This window comes from Lepidochelys olivacea (assembly GCF_965140295.1).
Source record: "Lepidochelys olivacea isolate rLepOli2 genome assembly, chromosome: 4".
NCBI classification, from domain to species: domain Eukaryota; kingdom Metazoa; phylum Chordata; order Testudines; family Cheloniidae; genus Lepidochelys; species Lepidochelys olivacea.
This window is the reverse complement of record NC_140414.1, coordinates 126,220,596-126,244,402: the sequence shown is the minus strand read 5'-3', so window position 1 is coordinate 126,244,402 and position 23,807 is coordinate 126,220,596. Positions and strand designations below refer to the sequence as shown.

Genomic DNA, 23,807 nt, shown 5'->3' with positions numbered 1-23,807 from the left:
GTAAACTTTTTTTCTATACAAGCAATGTACTGTAACATAGGTTTCTCCATGTGACATAGGTTTCTACCATTCTGCTTCCACTCACTCATTTATCTTATATTTTCTAATATCACACACACAAATTCAGAGCCACAGAAGTCAGAGATAGAAAAGACCCTGTGGGTTATGTGGTGACCTCCTTGCTGATGCAAGTTGTTCCTTATGTTACATTTTTAGATGTTTTGCCCAGTGTAGTTTTCAGTGTACCCAGTGCGGGTTTCCACCACTTGTCTCAGAAGGCCATTTAACAGCCAAATTGTTCTGGCTTTGAAAGTTTTTTTCCTGATATTCACTCTCTTTTATTCCCTTCCTTAATTTTATCCAGTTACTCCTAGTTCTATCCCCCATGCTGTCCTAAATAATTCCTTTCCTTCTTTATTGTTTACACCTTTCAAGTGTTTGTAGGCTACCGAGTGCCCCACTGATCATTCCTTAGCTATTCTCCCTTTCACATGTGGATGGGGAGCGAAGAGAACCTTAGCCCCACCCCTATACCCGATGAGCTGGTCAGTGCAGTTTAGTTGGCACAGCAAGGGAAATTATGTATTTCAGGTGTAGGTCTGGCACAGATTATTTCCCCCACAGAGCAAGAGGGGACTGCAGGTGACTCGCTGAATCACAGTCTGGTTGCAGATCTGCTTCTGGGGCAGTGCAACAATGCCTTGGCCATTACAGAGGTCTTGTGGCAAAGCCACAATTGAACTCTGTAGTAACTAGACATCATAGTAATGATTGCTCCACCCTAGTTCATTTTTTTTTCTGTCTGGTATTAATATTGTAGGCTAGGTGTCGAAATGTCTTAGGGCTTGTATGCCCACTGAGCTCTCTTAGTGGGAGAGATTTTATTCATGGATACCATTTCATGCATCACCTTGTCAAGTTGAAAAAAAGGCTAGGGCATTAAGATGCTGAACTCACCTTCCCCTCCAACCCTTGTGTATAATTTGGAAAGTGCTGAATATCCAAATACTGGTACGTTATCAACTCTATTTGGTTGTGTATGCGTGTGTAAACATTTATCTGGAGAGAGGCATATATTTAGTGTCAGTAATGATTATCTCTGTTCCATGCAAAACATTTCTCTCATTCAAAAATCATGGGCACTTTGGGCACCAATGGTGTATCAGACCACTTCATGTATTGGTGTGATCTGTTGTATTCAAGACTCAATCATTGTCCAAAGTTTTGTTTCTCTTTTCTTGCTTACATACATGTCTACATAAATATCTTGCTATATGTAACTGAGATATACATCTGTATATTATGGTAGGCAGGTTTAGTAACTGGTGTTTATAACATTTCAGAATAACATAATAGTAACTGAATATGATTCCTCGGTGCATTTAAACTTTTTTTTTTTGAAGGTTGATTGCTACAAATAGCTCTTCTAAGAAAATCTGTACTGATTTACAAAAACACAGTGTCTGTAAATGGTTCGACATAGATTTCTGGTGCATTGTACTGCCACTCATTTAACATGAGAAGTTAAAGGGAATTCAGCAGTTACTATTTCCTGAACCACAGACATTCTTGAATTTGAGGTCTGAGATAGTGCAAAAGAAGCTCTACAAATGATTGTATAACCTACTTCCCAGAGGACCCTTCAATGCTTAGCTTGTTACTATTATTACTTATTCCTTGTATTGCGGTGGCACTTAGAGGCCCCAAAACAGAATCAGGGGTCCACTGAACCCTGACATAGTGAGAGACAGTCTCTGTCCAAAAGAGCTTACAGTCTAATCTAAGGCAAGATGAAACATACAGTTGGAGGTGATAAAAGAAGAACAAGAGTAACAGTGTCAGGAACACGTGGATACATACACTCGCTGGGCATAGAGTTAGTTAAAAGACAATACTACTATCAAGTTTCTGTAGTTTTCAATGTTTTAATAGTTCCCTTTCTTCAGTGACATGCTGGTTACCATGTAGCAGGAAGTATACATTGTGCATATATAAAGCTTTTTTGCTTTGTGGTTATATTATTGGACCAGGACTTGGGATACCTGGTCCTGGTTCTAATCCTGGCTCTGCTTCTGGCCTGTTGGGTGACCCTGGACAAGTCGCCTCTCTGTGCTTCAGTTTCTCCATCTGTAAAATTGGCTCTTGTGTAAAGCGCTTTGAGATCTGTGATTGAAAAAAGCTATATAAGAGCTAGATGCTATTATTATTTTCTTGTGGTGTAAAGTAGTCGTGCCCTATATTTTCCTCTCAAATAAAGCTGTTGAATATTTTGGCTGTCAAATATACATTCACTTTTTTATTTATCATCTATAAGTATAGATTGTTTCTGTTATTCTTTACCATAATTCTTCATTTTAAAGACCAAAGGCCAGATTTGCAAAAGTATTAAGGTGCCTAAAGATGCAGATAGGCACTTCTGAAAATCCCGTTAAGTACCTATTTGCATTTTTAGACACCTAAACGCCTTCGTAAATCTGGCCCCAATTAGCCTATGCTGAAATGTAGTCTCATCACATTTCAAATTAGCATGAATGGCATGAAAGGAGCCATATCAATTTACAATATAGCTGATGAGTCTGTAGTATCTTCATTGGTAAGAACAGATTGTCACATATCAGTCAAAAAGAAAAGGAGTACTTGTGGCACCTTAGAGACTAACCAATTTATTTGAGCATGTTTGGTTAGTCTCTAAGGTGCCACAAGTACTCCTTTTCTTTTTGCGAATACAGACTAACACGGCTGTTACTCTGAAACATATCAGTCAAGTACTCGAAAACGGAAGCATTTAGCATATGATGTTTGCAGGTGTTACAAGTATGTTGGCTAGTTCAGTCTAGATTGTTTCATTCAAAGAAGAGCAATCGGGAATAAGGTAATATACCTGAGAACTTCCTATGGAATGAAGACCTGGGTGAAATGCTGTCCCCGGTAGAAGTCAGTGGAAGTTTTCCCGTTGACTTTAATTAGGCCAGGATTTCACCCCTGGAAGTTTTCCAAATGGCCACAAGATGTCGCCTGTACTTTACTTCTCTGATTTTCACACACAATTCATCATGTTCATCCTGAAATGAATGTTTGTCCTCATTAAAGTTTAGGATATAAAACTCCCAAACTGTTAAGTGTTAAAGAAAGTTTGTTAATTCTAAACTGTTTCCTTTAACCCAAAGTCTTTGGTGCTATAATATTCTACCATTAACCAGGAGCATGGTGGGAAAGTCCCACTGGAAATTTCACAAATCAGAAGAGGCCACCTTTAGAAGCAGGAAACAGCATGAGACAGACCTTTGATCCCCTCTGACACTGCAATTCCTATGGTCCTAAATAATTTGAATATAGGACTTTACACCTTTTCATTATTCCTATTTTAACCTATCCCTTTAGATATGCAGTAAAGTCAAAATATTTTGAGATAACACTAAACCATGTCAGCCATCTACTCAGTGTCACTGCTCTGCAGGGCAGAGAGGTCAGAGGAATTGGTCTCCCCAGCAGTGTTCTTCACTAATCTGTTTGATAGGCCAGGACAGGGACTGTAATTTTATTATTTGCATGTTCAGTGCCTAATGCAGTGTGGTCTGGATTCCTGATTGGGGCCTTTAGGTGCTACTGCAATACAAAATAGTAGCTAATAATAAATAATGCACTTTGTTCTTTAAGTAGGAACGTGGAGTTTGCCATATTGGATCAGCAAAAAGAAAAGGAGTACTTGTGGCACCTTAGAGACTAACCAATTTATTAGAGCATAAGCTTTCGTGAGCTACAGCTCACTTCCTCAGATGCATATCGTGGAAACTGCAGCAGGCTTTATATCTACACAGAGAATATGAAACAATACCTACTCCCACCCCACTGTCCTGCTGGTAATAGCTTATCTAAAGTGATCATCAGGTGGGCCATTTCTAGCACAAATCCAGGTTTTCTCACCCTCCACCCCCCCACACAAATTCACTCTCCTGCTGGTGATAGCCCATCCAAAGTGACAACTCTTTACACAATCTGCATGACAATCAAGTTGGGCTATTTCCTGCACAAATCCAGGTTTTCTCACATCCCCCCCACCCCCATACACACACAAACTCACTCTCCTGCTGGTAATAGCTCATCCAAACTGACCACTCTTCAACTTTAAATCCAAGTTAAACCAGAACATCTGGGGGGGGGCGGGGTAGGAAAAAACAAGAGGAAACAGGCTACCTTGCATAATGACTTAGCCACTCCCAGTCTCTATTTAAGCCTAAATTAATAGTATCCAATTTGCAAATGAATTCCAATTCAGCAGTTTCTCGCTGGAGTCTGGATTTGAAGTTTTTTTGTTTTAAGATAGCGACCTTCATGTCTGTGATTGCGTGACCAGAGAGATTGAAGTGTTCTCCGACTGGTTTATGAATGTTATAATTCTTGACATCTGATTTGTGTCCATTTATTCTTTTACGTAGAGACTGTCCAGTTTGACCAATGTATATGGCAGAGGGGCATTGCTGGCACATGATGGCATATATCACATTGGTGGATGTGCAGGTGAACGAGCCTCTGATAGTGTGGCTGATGTTATTAGGCCCTGTGATGGTGTCCCCTGAATAGATATGTGGGCACAATTGGCAACGGGCTTTGTTGCAAGGATAAGTTCCTGGGTTAGTGGTTCTGTTGTGTGGTATGTGGTTGTTGGTGAGTATTTGCTTCAGGTTGCGGGGCTGTCTGTAGGCAAGGACTGGCCTGTCTCCCAAGATTTGTGAGAGTGTTGGGTCATCCCTTAGGATAGGTTGTAGATCCTTAATAATGCGTTGGAGGGGGCATACTAATCCACAGAGTTCTCCCTACCAACACTACAGAAAGAGGGATTCTAGGTGGACTCCTCCTGAAGGTCGAAACAGCAGACTGGACTTCTACATAGAGTGCTTCCGCCGACGTGCACGGGCTGAAATTGTGGAAAAGCAGCATCACTTGCCCCATAACCTCAGCCATGCGGAACGCAATGCCATCCACAGCCTCAGAAACAACTCTGACATCATAATCAAAAAGGCTGATAAAGGAGGTGCTGTTGTCATCATGAATAGGTCGGAATATGAACAAGAGGCTGCTCGGCAGCTCTCCAACACGAGTTTCTACAAGCCATTACCCTCTGATCCCACTGAGAGTTACCAAAAGCAACTACAGCATTTGCTCAAGAAACTTCCTGAAAAAGCACAAGATCAAATCCGCACAGACACACCCCTGGAACCCCGACCTGGGATATTCTATCTACTACCCAAGATCCATAAACCTGGAAATCCTGGGCGCCCCATCATCTCAGGCATTGGCACCCTGACAGCAGGATTGTCTGGCTATGTAGACTCCCTCCTCAGGCCCTACGCTACCAGCACTCCCAGCTACCTTCGAGACACCACTGACTTCCTGAGGAAACTTCAATCCATTGGTGATCTTCCTGATAACACCATCCTGGCCACTATGGATGTAGAAGCCCTCTACACCAACATTCCACACAAAGATGGACTACAAGCCGTCAAGAACACTATCCCCGATAATGTCACGGCTAACCTGGTGGCTGAACTTTGTGACTTTGTCCTTACCCATAACTACTTCACATTTGGGGACAATGTATACCTTCAGATCAGCGGCACTGCTATGGGTACCCGCATGGCCCCACAGTATGCCAACATTTTTATGGCTGATTTAGAACAACGCTTCCTCAGCTCTCGTCCCCTAAAGCCCCTACTCTACTTGCGCTATATTGATGACATCTTCATCATCTGGACCCATGGAAAAGAAGCCCTTGAGGAATTCCACCATGATTTCAACAATTTCCATCCCACCACCAACCTCAGCCTGGTCCAGTCCACACAAGAGATCCACTTCCTGGACACTACAGTGCTAATAAACAATGGTCACATAAACACCACCCTATACCGGAAACCTACTGACCGCTATTCCTACCTGCATGCCTCCAGCTTTCACCCTGACCACACCACACGATCCATCGTCTACAGCCAAGCTCTGCGATACAACCGCATTTGCTCCAACCCCTCAGACAGAGACAAACACCTACAAGATCTCTGTCAAGCTTTCTTACAACTACAATACCCACCTGCAGAAGTAAAGAAACAGATTGATAGAGCCAGAAGAGTTCCCAGAAGTTACCTACTACAGGACAGGCCTAACAAAGAAAATAACAGAACGCCGCTAGCCGTCACCTTCAGCCCCCAACTAAAACCCCTCCAACGCATTATTAAGGATCTACAACCTATCCTAAGGGATGACCCAACACTCTCACAAATCTTGGGAGACAGGCCAGTCCTTGCCTACAGACAGCCCCGCAACCTGAAGCAAATACTCACCAACAACCACATACCACACAACAGAACCACTAACCCAGGAACTTATCCTTGCAACAAAGCCCGTTGCCAATTGTGCCCACATATCTATTCAGGGGACACCATCACAGGGCCTAATAACATCAGCCACACTATCAGAGGCTCGTTCACCTGCACATCCACCAATGTGATATATGCCATCATGTGCCAGCAATGCCCCTCTGCCATATACATTGGTCAAACTGGACAGTCTCTACGTAAAAGAATAAATGGACACAAATCAGATGTCAAGAATTATAACATTCATAAACCAGTCGGAGAACACTTCAATCTCTCTGGTCACGCAATCACAGACATGAAGGTCGCTATCTTAAAACAAAAAAACTTCAAATCCAGACTCCAGCGAGAAACTGCTGAATTGGAATTCATTTGCAAATTGGATACTATTAATTTAGGCTTAAATAGAGACTGGGAGTGGCTAAGTCATTATGCAAGGTAGCCTGTTTCCTCTTGTTTTTTCCTACCCCGCCCCCCCCCAGATGTTCTGGTTTAACTTGGATTTAAAGTTGAAGAGTGGTCAGTTTGGATGAGCTATTACCAGCAGGAGAGTGAGTTTGTGTGTGTATGGGGGTGGGGGGGATGTGAGAAAACCTGGATTTGTGCAGGAAATAGCCCAACTTGATTGTCATGCAGATTGTGTAAAGAGTTGTCACTTTGGATGGGCTATCACCAGCAGGAGAGTGAATTTGTGTGGGGGGGTGGAGGGTGAGAAAACCTGGATTTGTGCTAGAAATGGCCCACCTGATGATCACTTTAGATAAGCTATTACCAGCAGGACAGTGGGGTGGGAGTAGGTATTGTTTCATATTCTCTGTGTAGATATAAAGCCTGCTGCAGTTTCCACGATATGCATCTGAGGAAGTGAGCTGTAGCTCACGAAAGCTTATGCTCTAATAAATTGGTTAGTCTCTAAGGTGCCACAAGTACTCCTTTTCTTTTTGCGAATACAGACTAACACGGCTGTTACTCTGAAACCTGTCATATTGGATCAGATAACTGGTCCATAGAATTCAATATCCTGTCACTAATAGTGGCCAGTACCACTTTCTTCAGAGGAAGGTGCAAGAATCCTCCATAATGGACAATTATAGTATAATTTCTTCCTGATCCCATGAATCAGTAGCTAGTTTATACCCTTTTTTTTAATGAACCCTGTCTACTGTACCTGTGGATTTTCACATTACTCCTATAAATGCCTTTATCTTTCTGGCATCCTGCCAAGCTTCTGGTCACAATGAGATCTTGTGGCAATGAGTTCCACAGGTGGTGCAGGCACCTTTTTCCTTTTATCATTTTAAAATATTTAGCTTTTCAGTTCCATCGACCATCTCCTCAGTCTCATATGAGAAGGAAATGTAAATAGGCGTGCCCAGTTTATTTTCTCTTACACCATTCATTGTTTTCTCTACCAATAGTGTGTCCCCTCTTATTCATCTCCTCTCTAAACATACAGGACTAGATCTTCTGCTGCTGTAAAGTGGCAAAGAACTAGTGAACTACAGATTTATACCTTCTAAAGATCTGGCTAATAGTTTAGACTGATTATTTAAGAAGGAGGTTTGAAAGTGGCAGTTTAAAGAGATCAGAGCATCTCTAGTGATGCCAGAGAATCTGAACAGTACCTGAAGATCATTTTACCCACCGCTGAAATGCAGTCACCTCGGGGAGAAATTAAATAACTATTTAACAGCACCTAACAACACTATTCACCAGTTTAAGACTGAAAATAGAAAATACCTTTTCCAGTTGAAACTGTAGAGCAAATTTATAGATGGCAAAAAGCTGTTCTTAAACTGGAATTTCACCAGGACCATAGTCTTACAAAAGGTGCCAGGAACACAAGTTGACAGAACCTCTGAAATAATGGCATGTTTATTACCATTCTGGGGTAGTAGCTCAGCACTGAGCCAGAGAGAAGGTTACCTCTTACTGAGTCCTCAGTACCACTCTCTACTGCACCAAATTGTTCCTTAGAGGTCTTCCCCATCACCGTCTGCGAAAAGCATGCAGTCTTCTGAGATATCGGATGATCCCCTCCTGACGTGATATGAATTATAGATGCGGACATATTTCTCTTTTTAAAATCCTCCTGCAAGACTGAGATAAACCATACACAGCTCTATGTATCTCAGAGACCGGGCAAAAGTTCTTGCAAATTGTTTCTTGTATTCTCTGCTTGTTTTTATTAATTTGATTGTAAAGGTTTTTGCAAAAATCTCTTGATACATATTGTGTCTTTTACAGGATTCCCATATGCCAAATCTGCCTCTCTTCCTGGCTACGGAAAGAACGGATTGCACCAGGTAGGTATTAGTATAGAATGTGTTACACTTGCTGATATTGTACCATAAATACAGCTTAGTAACCAGGTAGATAATCACAAATAACATAGAGCTCTTTAAAGATTTTTGGCTATCAGCTATGCATAACATATTCATATGCCAAGGGAGTTCAGCCATGTCTGTCTTCAACAAGCAGTCAGCCAGATTGAGGCTTCTCTTTAATTGTGTGTCCCATGAGCATTAAGAGTCCTATTTTTCTCCGAAAACAAACACAGATCCAAAAATGTAGTCTTGATATATTAACAGAACTCAGTAAGTGTTAAATCATAGAGAAAGGCTGGCATCTATTTAAAGCAAGCTAGCTCTCCTATGTTAGAAGAAAGGGGGAGCAACCCACAGATGGGTTGCATTTCCTGAAGTGGGTAATCTGATTTTTTCCAGTGTTCATATATGTAGGTTTCCCAGATTTTGTTTTATTTTCTTTTTTTTTTGTCAAAAAAAAGGGGGAGGGATCGGGGGAGGAGGAGCGAGAGAAGAACAGGTATCTAATGATAGTTATTGTAGGTTCTTTAAGGCAGTGACTATCTTGTTGTTTTGTGTTTGTACAGCACCTAGCACAATGGGTTCCTTGTCCACGATGGGGCTCCTAGGCACTACAGTAGAACCTCATAGTTATGGCCACCAGAGTTACAAACTGAGCACTCAACCACACACCTCTTTTGGAACCGGAAGTATGCAATTAGGTAACAGCAGAGACAACCCAAACCTCCGAATACAGTACAGTGATCTGTTAAACATAAATACTAAAAAAATAAAGGGAAAGCAGCATTTTTTCTTCCACATAGTAAAGTTTCAAAGCTGTATTAAATCAATGTTCAGTTGTAAACATTTGAAAGAACAACCCTAACGTTTTGTTCTGAGTTACGAATAACCTCCATTCCTGAGTTGTTTGTAACTCTGAGGTTCTACTGTACAGTTGACAATGATAGTCATTACACGAGTGTCTCCAAAAGGAAGTTTGAAAAGAGATACAGTATGTGATCTAGGCTGTATTTTATTCAAGACAAGAGAATGACCTCCAATTAATCATGGGGAGCAGCAAGAATGCAAGTGCCATAGCCTGGCTGAAATGTTGAATATGTTTGTATGCATTTTCTGAAATGTACATCCTGTTAATATAAAATGACTAGCAGTCTTGGTGTTGATCCTAGCATCTGACACACTGAATTCAACCCCAAAGAGAACGGTGGTGTTGTGCCATGTGCAAGGTCACGCCGGCTTGGGTGGAGCAGTGTGCTCTTCAAAATGACATCCCCATATGATACTGGACAAAACCACATCTGGTTTTGCCTCAATACCAGATGGGGAACAAAACATGCAAAAAGAAGGCTGTCTGGTTTAAAATTGGACAAATGGCCTAAATATAAAAACATTAGAATGGCCATATTGGGTGAGACCAATGGTCCATCTAGCCCAAAGGTCCTCAAACTGTGGGGTGTGCCCCCCCTGGGGGGGTGCGGAGGAATGTTCAGGAGGTTACGGCCGAGCCTCCACTCCTGGGTCTGCCCACAGCTGTGGTCCCAGCCTCGGTCCCCTTACCCATAACTGCATCCTCCCCTTAAGCTGCAGCCCTGCCCCCGGCTCGGGGGAACGGGAAGGGTATTTGGACAGGATGCAGGGGCAAGACCCTGAAAAGTTTGGGGACCACTGATCTAGCCCCATATCCTGTCTTCTGACAGTGGCCAGTGTCAGCTGCTTCCGGGGGAATGAACAGAATGGCAATTTTGAGAGATCCATCCCCTGTCATCCAGTCCCAGCTTCTGACAGCCAGAGGTTTAGGGACACCCATAGCATGGAGTTGCATCTCTGTCCATCTTGGCTAATAGACATTGACGACCTTTCCTCCAGGAACTTATCTAATTCGTTTTTGAACCCAGTGGTACTTTTGACCTTCATAACATCCCCTAGCAGTGAGTTCCACAGGTTGACTTTGTGTTGCATGAAGAAGCACTTCCTTTTGTTTGGTTTAAACATGGTGACCCCTAGTTCTTGTGGTATGTGAAAGGGTAAATAACACTTCCCTATTCATTTACTCCATACCATTTGTAACCCTTCTGCTCATCAGAGTTAGCAGCAACAAGGGCTGGGTTCAGTATCTAGGGGTTCCGTTCCAATAACACAATGCAAAACCAGCTCAAGCTCCACCAGCCATCCCACAAACTGCTCCGCCAGCCCCCCCCCCCCAACTACTTAACACAGCACTCAGTGACTTCAGCTGTTAATAATTTTAGCACTTCAGTGATTTCAGCTTGTAGTAGGGGAGCCTCAGTGCTGGTGCACCATTGGCCCAAAGTGAATTCAGTCCAGAAGCCTGTGTAACTAGACTCCTAATGAAATCAAAATTAGCTCCGATATTCCACAGTGGAGAGAGAAGGTGCAATTGGTGTTTCGGGCCCTCACCAGGGACCCATCCCACCTGTTCCCAATCTCTCTCAGTTCACTGACCCATGACCCTTGATTAGCAAGTGCTGCTTAGTTGATGACGAGTCCCTCCATCATAACAAAAGGCCAAGAACAGTTCCACTGTCCTTGATTCACATAATCAGGATAATAACAGTTTATTCTTCCTGCCCCAATAACAGAGAAACTGGGGCTCCTACAGCAGCCAAAGTGAGCATCTAGGTGGGGTGGGTGTGCCTATGCAAATGAGATCAGCCCCTGAAGTTCTTTTCCCCAACCCACCACAACTCGCCACCAGATGTCAGGGTACAGCTCATCCTGACTCTGCTTACACATTCATGGTTTTACAGACCTCTATTAATTCCCTCCCTTAGACATCTCTTCCCTAAGATCAGCAGTCCCAGGCTTTTTAATTTCTCCCCGTATGGAAGCTGTTCCATACCCCTAATGATTTTGTTGCCCTTCTCTGTACTTTTCCCAATTCAAATATATCTTTTTTGAGATGGGATGACCAGAACTGTACACCGTATTCAAGGTGTGAGCGTACCATGATTTTATAAAGTGGCATTATGATATTTTCTGTTTCATTTGTTACCATTTCTAATGGTTCCTAACATTCTGTTCGCTTTTTTGACTTCCACTGCACATTGAGTGGATGTTTTCAAAGAACAATCCATAATGACCCCAAGATCTTTCTTGAGTGGTAACAGCTAATTTAGACTCCATCATTTTGTATGTATAGTTAGGATTACTTTCTCTAATGTTCATTATTTTGCACTTATCAGCATTGAATTTCAACTGCCATTTCGTTGCCCAGTCACCCAGTGTCATTAGATTCTTTTGTAACTCATTGCAGTCAGCTTTGGACTTAACTGTCTGGAGTAATTTTGTATCATTTGTGAATTTTGCCATCTCACTGTTCGCCCCCTTTTAAAAATAATTTAGGAATATGTTGAACAGCACACATCCTGTACTGATCCTTGGTGGAACCCACAATTTACCTCTCTCCATTGTGAAAACCATTAATTCTTACTTTTTGTTTCCTATCTTTTAACCAGTTACTGATCCATGAGAGGACCTTCCCTTTTATCCCATCCCTGCTTACTTTGCTTAACAGCCTTTGGTAAGGGACCTTGTCAAAGGCTTTCTGAAATTCCAAGTACATTATATCCACTGGTCCACATGCTTGTTGACTCCCTCTAAGAACTCTAATAGGTTGGTGAGGCATGATTTCTCTTTACAAAAACCGTGTTCACTGTTTCCCAAAATTTTATGTTTATCTATGTATCTGGTAGTTCTGTTCTTTACTACAACTTCATCCAGTCTACCTACTACTGAAGTTAGGTTTACCGGCCTGTAATTGCCAGGATCGCCTCTGGAGCCTTTTTTAAAATCAGCATTATATTAGCTACCCTCCAGTCATCTGGTGTAGAGGCTGATTTAAGCAATAGGTTCCATACCACGGTTAGTAGTTCTGCAATTTCATATCTGAGTTCCTTGAGAACTCCAAGGTGAATACCATCTGGTCCTGGTGACTTATTACTATTTAATTTATCAGTGTGTTCCAAAACCACCTCTATTGACACTTTAATCTGGGACAATTCATCAGATCCATCACTGAAAAAGAATGGCACAGGTTTGGGAATCTCCTTCACATCCTATACAGAGAAGGCCGATACAAAGAATTTATTTAGCTTCTCTGCAAAAGCTTTGTCTTGAGTGCTCCTTTAACACCTTGATTGTCCTGTGGCCCCACTGATTGTCTGGCAGGCTTCCTGCTTCTGAGGTGCTTTAGGAAATATTTTGCTATTAGTTTTAATGTCTTTAGTTAGTTGCTCCTCAAATTTTTTCTTGGCCTGCCTAATTATACTTTTACATTTGACTTGCTTCTTTCTATTTTCCTCAGTAGGATTTGACTTCCAGTGTCTGCCTATACATAATACTTTAGTTAGGGAACCAGTAGTTGATATCTGACTAATTTGTTGGTAAGAATTATTCTAATCTGAGGCAACAGGGAGATTAGGAAATTACTTTGAATTAGTAAAACTGGGGAGTTCTTACAGCTACTTAGACTGTAAGCTTCTTGGGGCAGGAGCTGTCTTTTTCTTCTGTGTTTGTAGAAGACACCTAACACAGTGGGGTCCTGGTTTGTGTGTGGGGTCCTGGTTTGTGGATCTCTTGTGTGGACTGGTTCAGGCTGAGGTTGATGGTGGGATGGAAATTGTTGAAATCATGGTGGAATTCCTCAAGGGCTTCTTTTCCATGGGTCCAGATGATGAAGATGTCATCAATGTAGCACAAGTAGAGTAGGGGCATTAGGGGACGAGAGCTGAGGAAACGTTGTTCTAAGTCAGCCATAAAAATGTTGGCATACTGTGGGGCCATGCGGGTACCCATAGCAGTGCCGCTGATTTGAAGGTATACATTGTCCCCAAATGTGAAATAGTTATGGGTAAGGACAATGTAATAGAACAGTTTACTATTCAGAATTAAACCATGCAGTAGACATTTGTGACCAGCCGGTGGCAGTATTTATTCCATCTATGCAATGCGAAAGTTGAAACGCACATGTAAACTTCGTGAGTTGAAAAGGTCGTGCACGGTCAAGTCCTTTAGGCCAAAACTGTGGCATTCTTTTCAGCATAGCTGTTCTCGGTTTGGAATGCAGGCTTGTACCAACTTTTGAGGTTTGTTATTTTTAATCAATTTTCCCAATGCTGAATAATAAAATAAAACCAAAAAACGGGGCCTTGCAGGATCTGTAACCATGGCTGTGCATGTGACTCATCCCCTAACAGACAAGAATGAACCTCAGGACTTAAAACAAAAACACTGGTTTTCCAGTGTCCTGTAATGTCAATCAACTCATCATAGGACTTGTCAGCCAGAAGGAAGACAAAGAATGCTGTGTCCTGTGCGCACAACTCTTATTGAGTTTATTGGCAACTGCAGCTGAGGGCAGAATTTGGGCTGGGAATTTTTATTTCAGTGGGATTTCGGTGCCTAACTCTGTTAGTCTATTGTGAAATCTCCAGTCTTCGCCCATAGTGCCAGGTCTTCAAAAACCAGGTCCAACACACCTGTTGGGAGGGAGGGTGTAGGTGACTTTCTGTTACTTTTTCACCTCTTTGATCCTGGGGGATGCTGGGAATTGGAGCTCAAGTTAGAGCAGCCTCAGTTACCTGTGGAGTGAAGCAGGGGGGATACATGAGGGATCGAAAATCTGGCCTTAGGTGTCTGTCTATCTAATCATCTGCTTGATGCTGCCACTGATCATCGTAGAATCTGAGCACCTTCAACATAAAATAAATAGCAATAGTGCAGTCCCTCATTAATTTCAAGGAGTCTCTAGCACTTCTCTCTTTTAAGGGATGAAACTCTCCTTGTGGGAGGGGTTTTGGGTTCAGTATTTTTAGTAGAGGTGCAGAGCAAGAACGGGAGTGTCAGTGTTAGTCTCTTATGGTGAAAGGAGTTTTTCATAGAGGAAGGTTTTGCAGCATTCCCTAAGGCTGATGCGCAGGCTCTGGATTTGTGTTATCTCCTCTGGAAGTTTGTTGAAAAACATACATCCATAGCTGAAGACCATTGATTTGACAATGCCTGTGTTTCTGTTTGCACAACTAGCTCTCTGCATTTGTACGCTGCGTTATTTTGCAGCTGCTTCAGTTGCCTGCTTTGAAAAGATAGACTGTGTTATAACAAAGCTAAAAGGATTTGTGCTTTGATTATGCAGGTAGGCTTTCTTATTTTCATCTACAGTGTTTTACCTACTGTTTTGTTTGTTTTAGTTTCTTGCTACATTCTTTGTTTCCTTCTCTTTCAGACTGCAAGTATGGGCCAATATGAAACAGACCAAGATGCCAGTTGGGGGATGAGAGGTACTTTGAGTGATGATTCTCAGTCACTCCTATCTTTCATGTGTTTTGCCCCTTGGAGGGGTTTGTTAACATGCTGTTACTACTGTTACCCTGTAAGATCCTCTCATGGCTCTGTTAACGATGGCTAGATGGTAGCACAGCCCAGCAATTTGTCTATCACAGAGAATCAGCTGCTGTTGTTCTTTATTTTTACCTTATTGAGAAGGTAAAGTGTAGAGTGCTACCATCATACATTGGATCAGACCCAGTACCTCCCAGCACTGGGCAGTGGCCTCCATTGTGCTCTTTTGTTAGCCAGTGATATTCTCATTCCAAAGGCAGAGAGGAAATTCAGTCCAAAATCATAGAATCTTAGGACTGGAAGGGACCTTGAGAGGTCATCTAGTCCAGTACCCTGCATTCATGGCAGGACTAAGTATTATCTAGACCAGCGGTGGGCAAAGTTTTTGGCCCGAGGGCCACATCTGGGTATGGACATCGTATGATGGGCAATGAATGCATATGAAATTGGGGGTTGGGGTGCAGGAGGGGGTGAGGGCTTCATCTGGGGGTGTGGGTTCTGGGGTGGAGCTGGGGATCAGGGGTTGGGGGTGCAGGAGGGTGCTCCAGGCTGGGACCAAGGGGTTTGGAGGGTGGGAGGGGGATCAGGGCTGGGACAGGGTGTTTGGGCGGAGGAAGGGGTCAGGGGTGCACGCTCCGGGCAGCGCTTACCTCAAGTAGCTCCTGGAAGCAGCAGCATGTCCTTCCTCCAGCTCCTATGCGGAGGTGCGGCCAAACGGCTCTGTGCACTGCCCCGTCCATAGGTGCTGCCCCTGCAGCTCCCATTGGCTGCAGTTGCTGGCCAATGGGAGCTGCGGGGGCAATGTGAGGAGCCCCCTGGCTGCCCCTATGCGTAGGAGATGGAGGAGGGACATGCTGCTGCTTCCGGGAGCCGTGCGGACCCTGGCATATGCAGAGTGGGGCAAGCCCCGGACTCCACTCCCTCATTGGAGCTCGAGGGCCAGATTAAAATGTCTGAAGGGCCAAATGCGGCCCCTAGGCTGTAGTTTGCCCACCCCTGATCTAGACCATTCTTGACAGCTATTTGTCTAACCTGCTCTTAAAAATCTCCAGTGATGGAGATTCCACAACCTCCCTAGGCAATTTATTCCAGTGCTTAACCACCCTGACAGTTTTTAGGAAGTTTTTCCTAATGGCCAAGCTAGATCTCCCTTGCTGCAATTTTAGTCCATTGCTTCTTGTTCTATCCTCAAAAGTTAACAAGAACAATTATTCTCCCTCCTCCTCGTAACAACCTTTTTGTCTAATCACCAATCACAAAGTGTGTGCATGGTGCTTAATGGCTATATTACAATGGAATTTAAACCTTAGCAGGATCCAACAAGCAGTATCTCTCCGCATTAACTTCCCTTATTATGAGTCGACCTGATTGTGATCATGATGAACTAGACCTGGGGTGGGCTTTTCCAAAGAGCTCAAGTGGGAACTTCTGCTCTTAAATCACGTAAGCTCTTTTGAAAATCCCACCCTTAGGCTTTGCTCTAGGGCTTTGTGTTGATCCTTAATTTATTCTCAGTATCTGAGTAGATAAGGGAGCACAGCTTTAAAGAAAAGTTTCGTCTTTGATTTTAAATATTTTCGGCAATAGCGGTTCTACAAAAGTCTCCCCACTATCCTGGTGGTCCTTCCAAGCATCAAAGTACTATGGGGATTGGTGGCCGTGTGGTGGTATATCCAGCAACATTGACCTAACTAGACTAATCTCATGCTAATTTAGGACCAGTAATCCTAGAAAGAACAGAAAAGAAACCCTCATTATTCTCACTGCAGTCATTCTTTTCACTTCAGTTGGTCCAAACATCGGGTGTTGTCACTTTGAAACGTTCTGTTCACATGATGATTTTCATATGTTCCAAGATTGTAATGTGTCTAGTGATCTGTATGTTTTAATGATTTTCAGTAAAGAGCAGGAAGGGAGGAGCTTTCAGACAAGAGGCTGAGTTAACTCACACACAAGCCACTTGAGAAGAAAGATTTCCAATTTCCTCCATAGGTTGCTTTTGCTAAGGACGCCCATTCTTTAACCCCATGGCACCAGGATGCAGACGCCTCTGTCATCAGCCTTTGATGCAGATTACCAGCATCGTTGTTTCAGCAATGGATAATGTTAGGGCCATACAGATCACCAGGGTCAGAAGGTTACCTGTAGATAACTGTACATGCAGTTATCCAGCAGCTAGTCAAGGAACTGAGAGAAATGCAGTCATGTGAAACATTCATCTCTGCTAACTGTGCACTAATGCAATCATGAAAGAACCCTACGTATTCTAAACTATCAAACCATTTCCCATTTTCTTACAGAATACAAGGTAAGAAGTGCCATGCCAACACTGGGAGAATGCTCAGATTCACCTCTTCCTAGCAAGGTTAAATGTGTTCCTTTTTCCTTATTGTGTCCATGTGAAATATGTATGTCAAATATGGATACAAGTATGTACCATTTAAATTTGTAAGTTACACACGTTGCCATACAGCAGAAACACATTTTGCTAGAGTTCATGCCTTTGTTACTTTTTGTAACAGATTTATCCTTATGAAACGCTTATTGTAACAAACCGAATTCGGGTGAAACTGCCTAAGGATGTGGACAGGACCAGACTGGAGGTAGGAAACCATTTGCTTTTGAAATCCTTGTTCTGTTCATTCATTAGCTGACTTAGTTATTTCTACTGTTGCTCATTGGTGTAAATGAACTCGGGAGAAGTCATATTCTCAACAGGGGTAAATGGGCATAGCTTTTTTGACTTCATTGGTGCTAGACCAGTTTACACCAGCTGAAGAGCTGGTCCGTAGAGGTTTGTCCATTAACCAGATGTTGGTTGTTTCATAGCAATCATTTATTTGGGCAGCAGTGCTTATCAGTCTACATTGTTCACTGAGAGCCCTATCCTGTGAAGCGCTGAGCAAAATATGTCATCCTCTTAGCATCCTCTGAATTGAGTGGAATTTGAAGGAACTCAGCCCCTTGCGGGATTGGCCCTGGGAGATCTCACTCATTTTCAAGTTACTGATCTCTTAAATAAATGAGTTAGTTAATATAACATGAGTGAATATTGCAAGTGAAAGACTACCGATTAAAATGATACGGGCATTTTCCAGGGATGGTCTGTGCCTCTCATTATTTTTGAAAAAAAAGAGTAAGTTATTTAGTACTTTGATTATTTGTACAAATTGAGTACAAATATTCTGATAAAATTGACAGAACGGGTCATGAATGGAGAAAAAGAAAAGTTTACAAACTTTCAGGGCATTTATACATGGTGACAAAATTGAAGATCTTGAGAGTGAAAGAATTTGCTCTAATATATCAAATATTTAGAATTCCAGGAGTGCTTCCCATAAATAAAAGGCCTGAATCTGCAATCTCTTTATATAGAGAACAATTTCTGAAGCCAATAAAAGTTCTAAATGTGGAAGTCTTGTGGGGTGAACCCAAGTCTTGCTCAGTTTAATTAGACATATTAATCAACATGGAGACTTCATTTCACAGGCTGTAACTGTTACTGGTTTAAGGGGGCTGTTTTATAGAATTGTGTGCATGCAAATCTCACCTGCAAAACAAAAACAAAGAAGTGCTTGAAAATCATAATGTGAATGTATATTTTAACTGCATTATGTCAGAGAGTAAGACAAACAGAATTGCTATTACATTTTGGGAAGTGTTGGCTAGGCTCTGAATCAGTCATTGGGGTTAGATTATTAAATCTCATTTTTAAGTACCACATCCAATTTTCATTAAATGTAAGTTGAAGCTGCAAATTGCCACCCAGGCAAATATGGAGGTTTATTAAGTTTCCATCTGTGAAATCACTCTGGCAACTTCTCAATTATGACTGTTTTGTTGTTAATTAAGGGCAGTGCTTTATTTCTAATGCATGCTAATCAGGGACATTCTGTATGTGCATGCTGTTGAGCTCCGCACTGCTAGGGACTGAGCTTCTGAACAAAATGACATTATATGGACCAACTGCCATCCCCTCAGGAGGGAATTTGGTATATTCTAATTCACCTGATAGATCTAATAATCACTCAACTAGCCCTGAATGGATTATTTTTGAAGTTCCTGGAGAGCCACTGGCTACCGGGTGGTACCGCAAGAGATCCAATGTTGCTGGACAATTTCTTGGGTTTGATTTTATTACTTCTTAGATCAGCAAGAGCTGGGAGCTTTAAAGAGCAGCATGCTCAGTTCTACGTGTGTTGCTTGAGTGTCTTTCCAGTCAATTTAGAGTGTGATATTGACAGGCTGCTAATAGAATCCCATTTAGCCTCCCCTAAACAGAAATATGTTGATCATGATAGATGCCATTAGATGTGAAAGGGGCAGCCAGTAGATGAGCAACAGGCAGGGAAATGGAAGATTTTTCTCCCCGCCTTAAAATAAAGACAGTAGGAATAATTTTTGCATTTATATCTGATTTGTCTATATCCCAAAGCACTGCACAAGCTAAATATATCTATAGACAATATCAGAGAAACGCAGCCATTCCTGGGTGTTGAGGGTGACAGCCAAACAGCACCCTTCACAAATGTGTGGGGAGAAGACTTTTTGACCATGATACTATTGCAACTCACTACTCACAAAAAGTTCCAGGGGATCTTGAATATCCACATTGAGCAGCCAGGCCCTTGGCTTTTAAGATCCTATATAAAAGAACCCCACAGAGTAAAGTGCATGTTACTAAATTACCTATCCTGAACATATCAAAAGTCTGAGTTTATCTTGCTAGAATTTGAACCTGTGTTTCCATGGAGTCTAGGGATCTGATCCTGCTATCACTCACTCTGCTGTAAATCAGAAATATCTCCTTCAAAGTTGATTAAGTCACACAGGTGTCAGAATCAGGACGTGAGTGAACCCTAAACCATGAAACCTCCCCTTTGGCTCCGTGATCCATAATATCAACAAACCAATCTTACCATTAATGAATTACTGAACAATTAATTTCTAAGGGCCAGTTCCTGAAGTCCACTGTCAGCCAAAATTCACTGCATCAATGGAAGTTTTGTCTGTGTAAGGACTGAATAATGAATTCAGGATTTGACGTAAATGATTAACTAATTATTGTAGATTAATTTTATGATTAAGTGGTCATTCAATACTTGTGAAATAAAAATTCAGTGATTACCAGCCTTAGTCCTTGAAAAAGGTTTTACGTGTAAATGGGTTAACAGGAAGGTCAAAAATATAATATTTGCCAATAAAAGGAGAGAAAAAGCCATTAATCTTTAAGCAAAAAAGAAAGGAAAACTGTGAACTAGTTGCAAGTTCCTGATTAAAGACTAAACAAGGGTAAATTTTTTAAAAGATCCATAGGTATTTATTGGAATTGGTGTTTGTTCTTCAAATGCTTCAATGCGCTTCTTGTTTGATTATCCAGCAGGCAATATTGATTTGGTTGTAAGAAACAGAATGTCTTAGATGTGTGCTGTTTTACGCCCAGGGTATAGCAAAGCACCAGAGGCGGAATAAAAAGCAAGAAGAGTCCAAGAAAAGGAAAAACACATCTGGACACATCCTATACATTAAAGCATTCTTTTATCTTTTTTTCACATTAAAGAACACAGTCTTTGTTTCAACTCATCAGGCTGGTCTGAATAGCAGGCACTGCACTAAATTGCCTTTTTTAGACAATGTATAGTTTGCTTTGGATGGATAGTGTATGTTCTGGCTGCCATTATCAATAACTCATACATTGTCCTCCGCTGGGGCTGCTGTTTGTTTAACATTAAAGTTGCTCAGCCTGCTTCACACCAGGCGCAGGCCTGTGCCTAAAGTCCCGAAAAGCCCAACCACTTCAAAGATCTCACAGTGAGTTCCAAAAGAACAATAAACAAGATCTGCTTTAAACCTGCAGTAGGAAAGCGATAAGGGGACCAGACAACTGATCCTCTCAATTGCTGCGCTATGTTAAAACGTGCATCTGAGAAAAGGAGCTCTTTGTGCAGCATCTTGGAATTATTAGGGACTGGTAGTTTTAAAAATAATTCAATTAGCAGCATTTTAATAGGATGATAACGACTGGCAAAATAGAGGTGATGGATCTGCACATTCAGACCGTATGCAAAGCTGAGTGACAAGAGCAGACTGATGGCAGCTTTTCTTTTCTTTTTCTGTATTAGAGAACTGCTGGGATTAAACAGCTTTGCACAGAAAGTCAGTTCATCATTATTTCTTCTCATAGCAAAGGTGGAACCCTGTGACTGAGTTACAAAGAAGGGCAAATGTGGTGCGTAAGCTCAGTAGGTTTTGGGGATGGAGGGAGACCAGCACCCAGGAAGCCCCTGACCCACACCTTCACAGGAGCAGAGCAGGATTCCAGTCAAACACCATAGGAGCAGGAAGAGGGGGCTGGGTAACATGTTTGGCCCCCCTGCAGCATCATAGGGGTGATGGCTAGAACCCCAGAAGCAGAAAATACAGGAGAGTACAGGCTAGAGTGCAACACTGCAGCAATGTTAGTATTTGCTGCAGTGTATTGCCACCAAATTGGCAGGATGGCTCTGAAAACCCTCCTCTTGTCTGAGTTCGCTCCCCTCCCCCATCTGTTGTAAGGGCTGGTGTGGGTGGCAGCAGGAGTAAGGGTAGATAATCCATCTATTCAGCAGTCTAGCTCAGATTATATCTTCTAAAACAACCTACATTTTCTAGCGTCCCGGCTTTCCTGCAGTAAAATAACGAGGCCTGATTTTTATCGCACTTGCACCGCTGTAGATCAGCACTAGCTCCCAGGACATCCGTGGATTTGCAGCAGAGCAAAACTGGCGTAGGTGAGAGGAGATTCAGGCCCCATTGTGTTTTCTGCTAAAGGTTGGAGAGGCAAACGATCTCTCCTTGTCCAGTGGGATTAAGGTCTGTAAACTCACTACTTCTGATCCCTTTGACAGTCTTCAATATGGCTGATGCCGGAGATTCTGAACAAGCAGCGTTCGTTGAGCAGTTCTGACTTAAATTGACTTTAATTCTTTTTTAGGGAAGAGGAATTTACTGTTAGTTTTCAGTTATCTCTGGTCGATGCCATAGAAATCAGGAATTGTTCATCTCTCCTCAATTGTGAGGGGAAATCTGTTGTATTGGATATTTCCCAAATGACCAATAGAATCTAGTGACAAAAGTTAGTTCTTTAGGGTCCAGTTAAGAGAAGTTGCAATGAAGGGCATGTTAAGAAGGATAACTGCTTTGGGGTGGGGCTTTCAGAAGGGTTCAGGGTGTGCCTTATTATGTTCCCATTGTGACTGATTTTGAGAATCCCACCTTTCTTGTTTAGGAAATCTTTTTTAAGTTATATTTAAATGTGTGCTTTTCAATGTATGGATTTAGCCAGAGATTAGATAGGTGCAACTGGGAATAAATGTAAATAAATGCATTAAAATAACATAAATTCTTTCTTCTGAGACACATACATCTGAGAAGCATAATTGAGGCCTTTTATTTTTCTTTGTTTGTTCTAAACCAGCAGTGAGGCTGATGTAGCTCAGTTCCTGATGCTTGCAGAGAAGACATTATTAATGCCAACACTGAACTAATACACTGACCTATTAGAATTGCTTAAAGCAAATGACCTGCTGATGCACAGATATATTGCAGGCTCTCTGAGACCTTGAATTCAAATTAATGGGCCAGAGCCTCAGCTGCTGTAAATTGACTTCAGTGAGGTATGTAAATTGACAACAGCTGAGGAGCTGGCCCAATAATTTTTGAGCTATTTCTTACCATATTGACCTTTATTCTAATTTAAGATGAATGAAGCAGCATTCTCAGGAGTGATTCTGAAAGGAAATGTGGAGAGAGATAGGAATGAGCTTAAATAGTATTTCAGTACAATGAAGTAGTAAGACAGCATTGGCTTGTAATAGTATAATTTTGTTTGGAGTTAATTTTTAATACACAGTGCTTAATACAGTAAAAATAATCCTGGTCTCTATATTCGCATCTTTCAGCCGCCAGTATTTGAAGTTTGTTTGTATTTGTGCTCAACAATGACACATGGATTTAAATTATAAAGAAGGCTGACTTCATAGAATAAAGACAGTCAAAGTGAGCGTATGTAATTCCAGTTATTGAACAGCTTTTTAGACTTGTCTTCCTACTAGATCAAAGCATATTGATTGTCACACATGCATATTCTTGCTGGGGAAAAAAATCATACCTCTCAAGTGGCAAAACAGAACAGTGCACATGGTACATACTTGTATAATCCTTAAGGGTCAGACTCTGCAACCCTTGCTTACTCACGTGAGTAGTCCCCATTGACTTCAGTGGAGACTGTTTACAGGAGAGTTACTAAAGCTGTATCTAAACAAGTAAATTCCAGCAATTTAGGTAAATTGTTTTAGAAGCCAATTTACTTAAATAGGCACAACCTCCTTGTTTAGATGCTCATGTTTTTGGTTGAGTGCCCCAAAACAATTTACTTTAAATTGATTCCTTACTGACTTAATTAAATTGCTACCACTTTTTTTGTAGACAAAGTCTTAGTCTAAAGATTGTAGCATATAGTCCTAAAATGTTGCCAGTGCTGTAGTTTTGAAAGAAAGGTAGTTTGTTCTGCAGTGTTAGTAAGATTGGTAAGAAGAATAAGTTTATTACAACAAAGTTGTAGACATGCATGTTCTAGAGGAGACATGCCCATTTTTGGAGAGCTTACAAGCTCAAGTTTCTAAAGACTAAAAGATTCTGTATTGACTACATAAAATTAGCACATTCATTAACTGTTACATTCCCAAAGGTTTTCCTATCCAGTCTTCTTTATTGATGG

General features: G+C 41.8%; 1 protein-coding gene across 10 annotated transcripts in view; it reads left to right on the top strand.

Annotated features, from left to right (window-relative positions):
• ABLIM2 (actin binding LIM protein family member 2) overlaps positions 1-23,807 on the top strand; it is a gene marked incomplete at its 5' end in the record, with an annotated part of 215,546 nt that overhangs the window by 173,982 nt on the left and 17,757 nt on the right. For all 10 annotated transcript variants that reach the window (XM_084625588.1, XM_084625593.1, XM_084625590.1 and 7 more), the window contains 4 exons: positions 8,613-8,671; positions 14,934-14,988; positions 17,350-17,414; positions 17,572-17,652. In XM_084625588.1, coding sequence (XP_084481714.1) covers positions 8,613-8,671; positions 14,934-14,988; positions 17,350-17,414; positions 17,572-17,652 — 260 coding nt within the window. The remainder of the gene's footprint in view (positions 1-8,612; positions 8,672-14,933; positions 14,989-17,349; positions 17,415-17,571; positions 17,653-23,807) is intronic.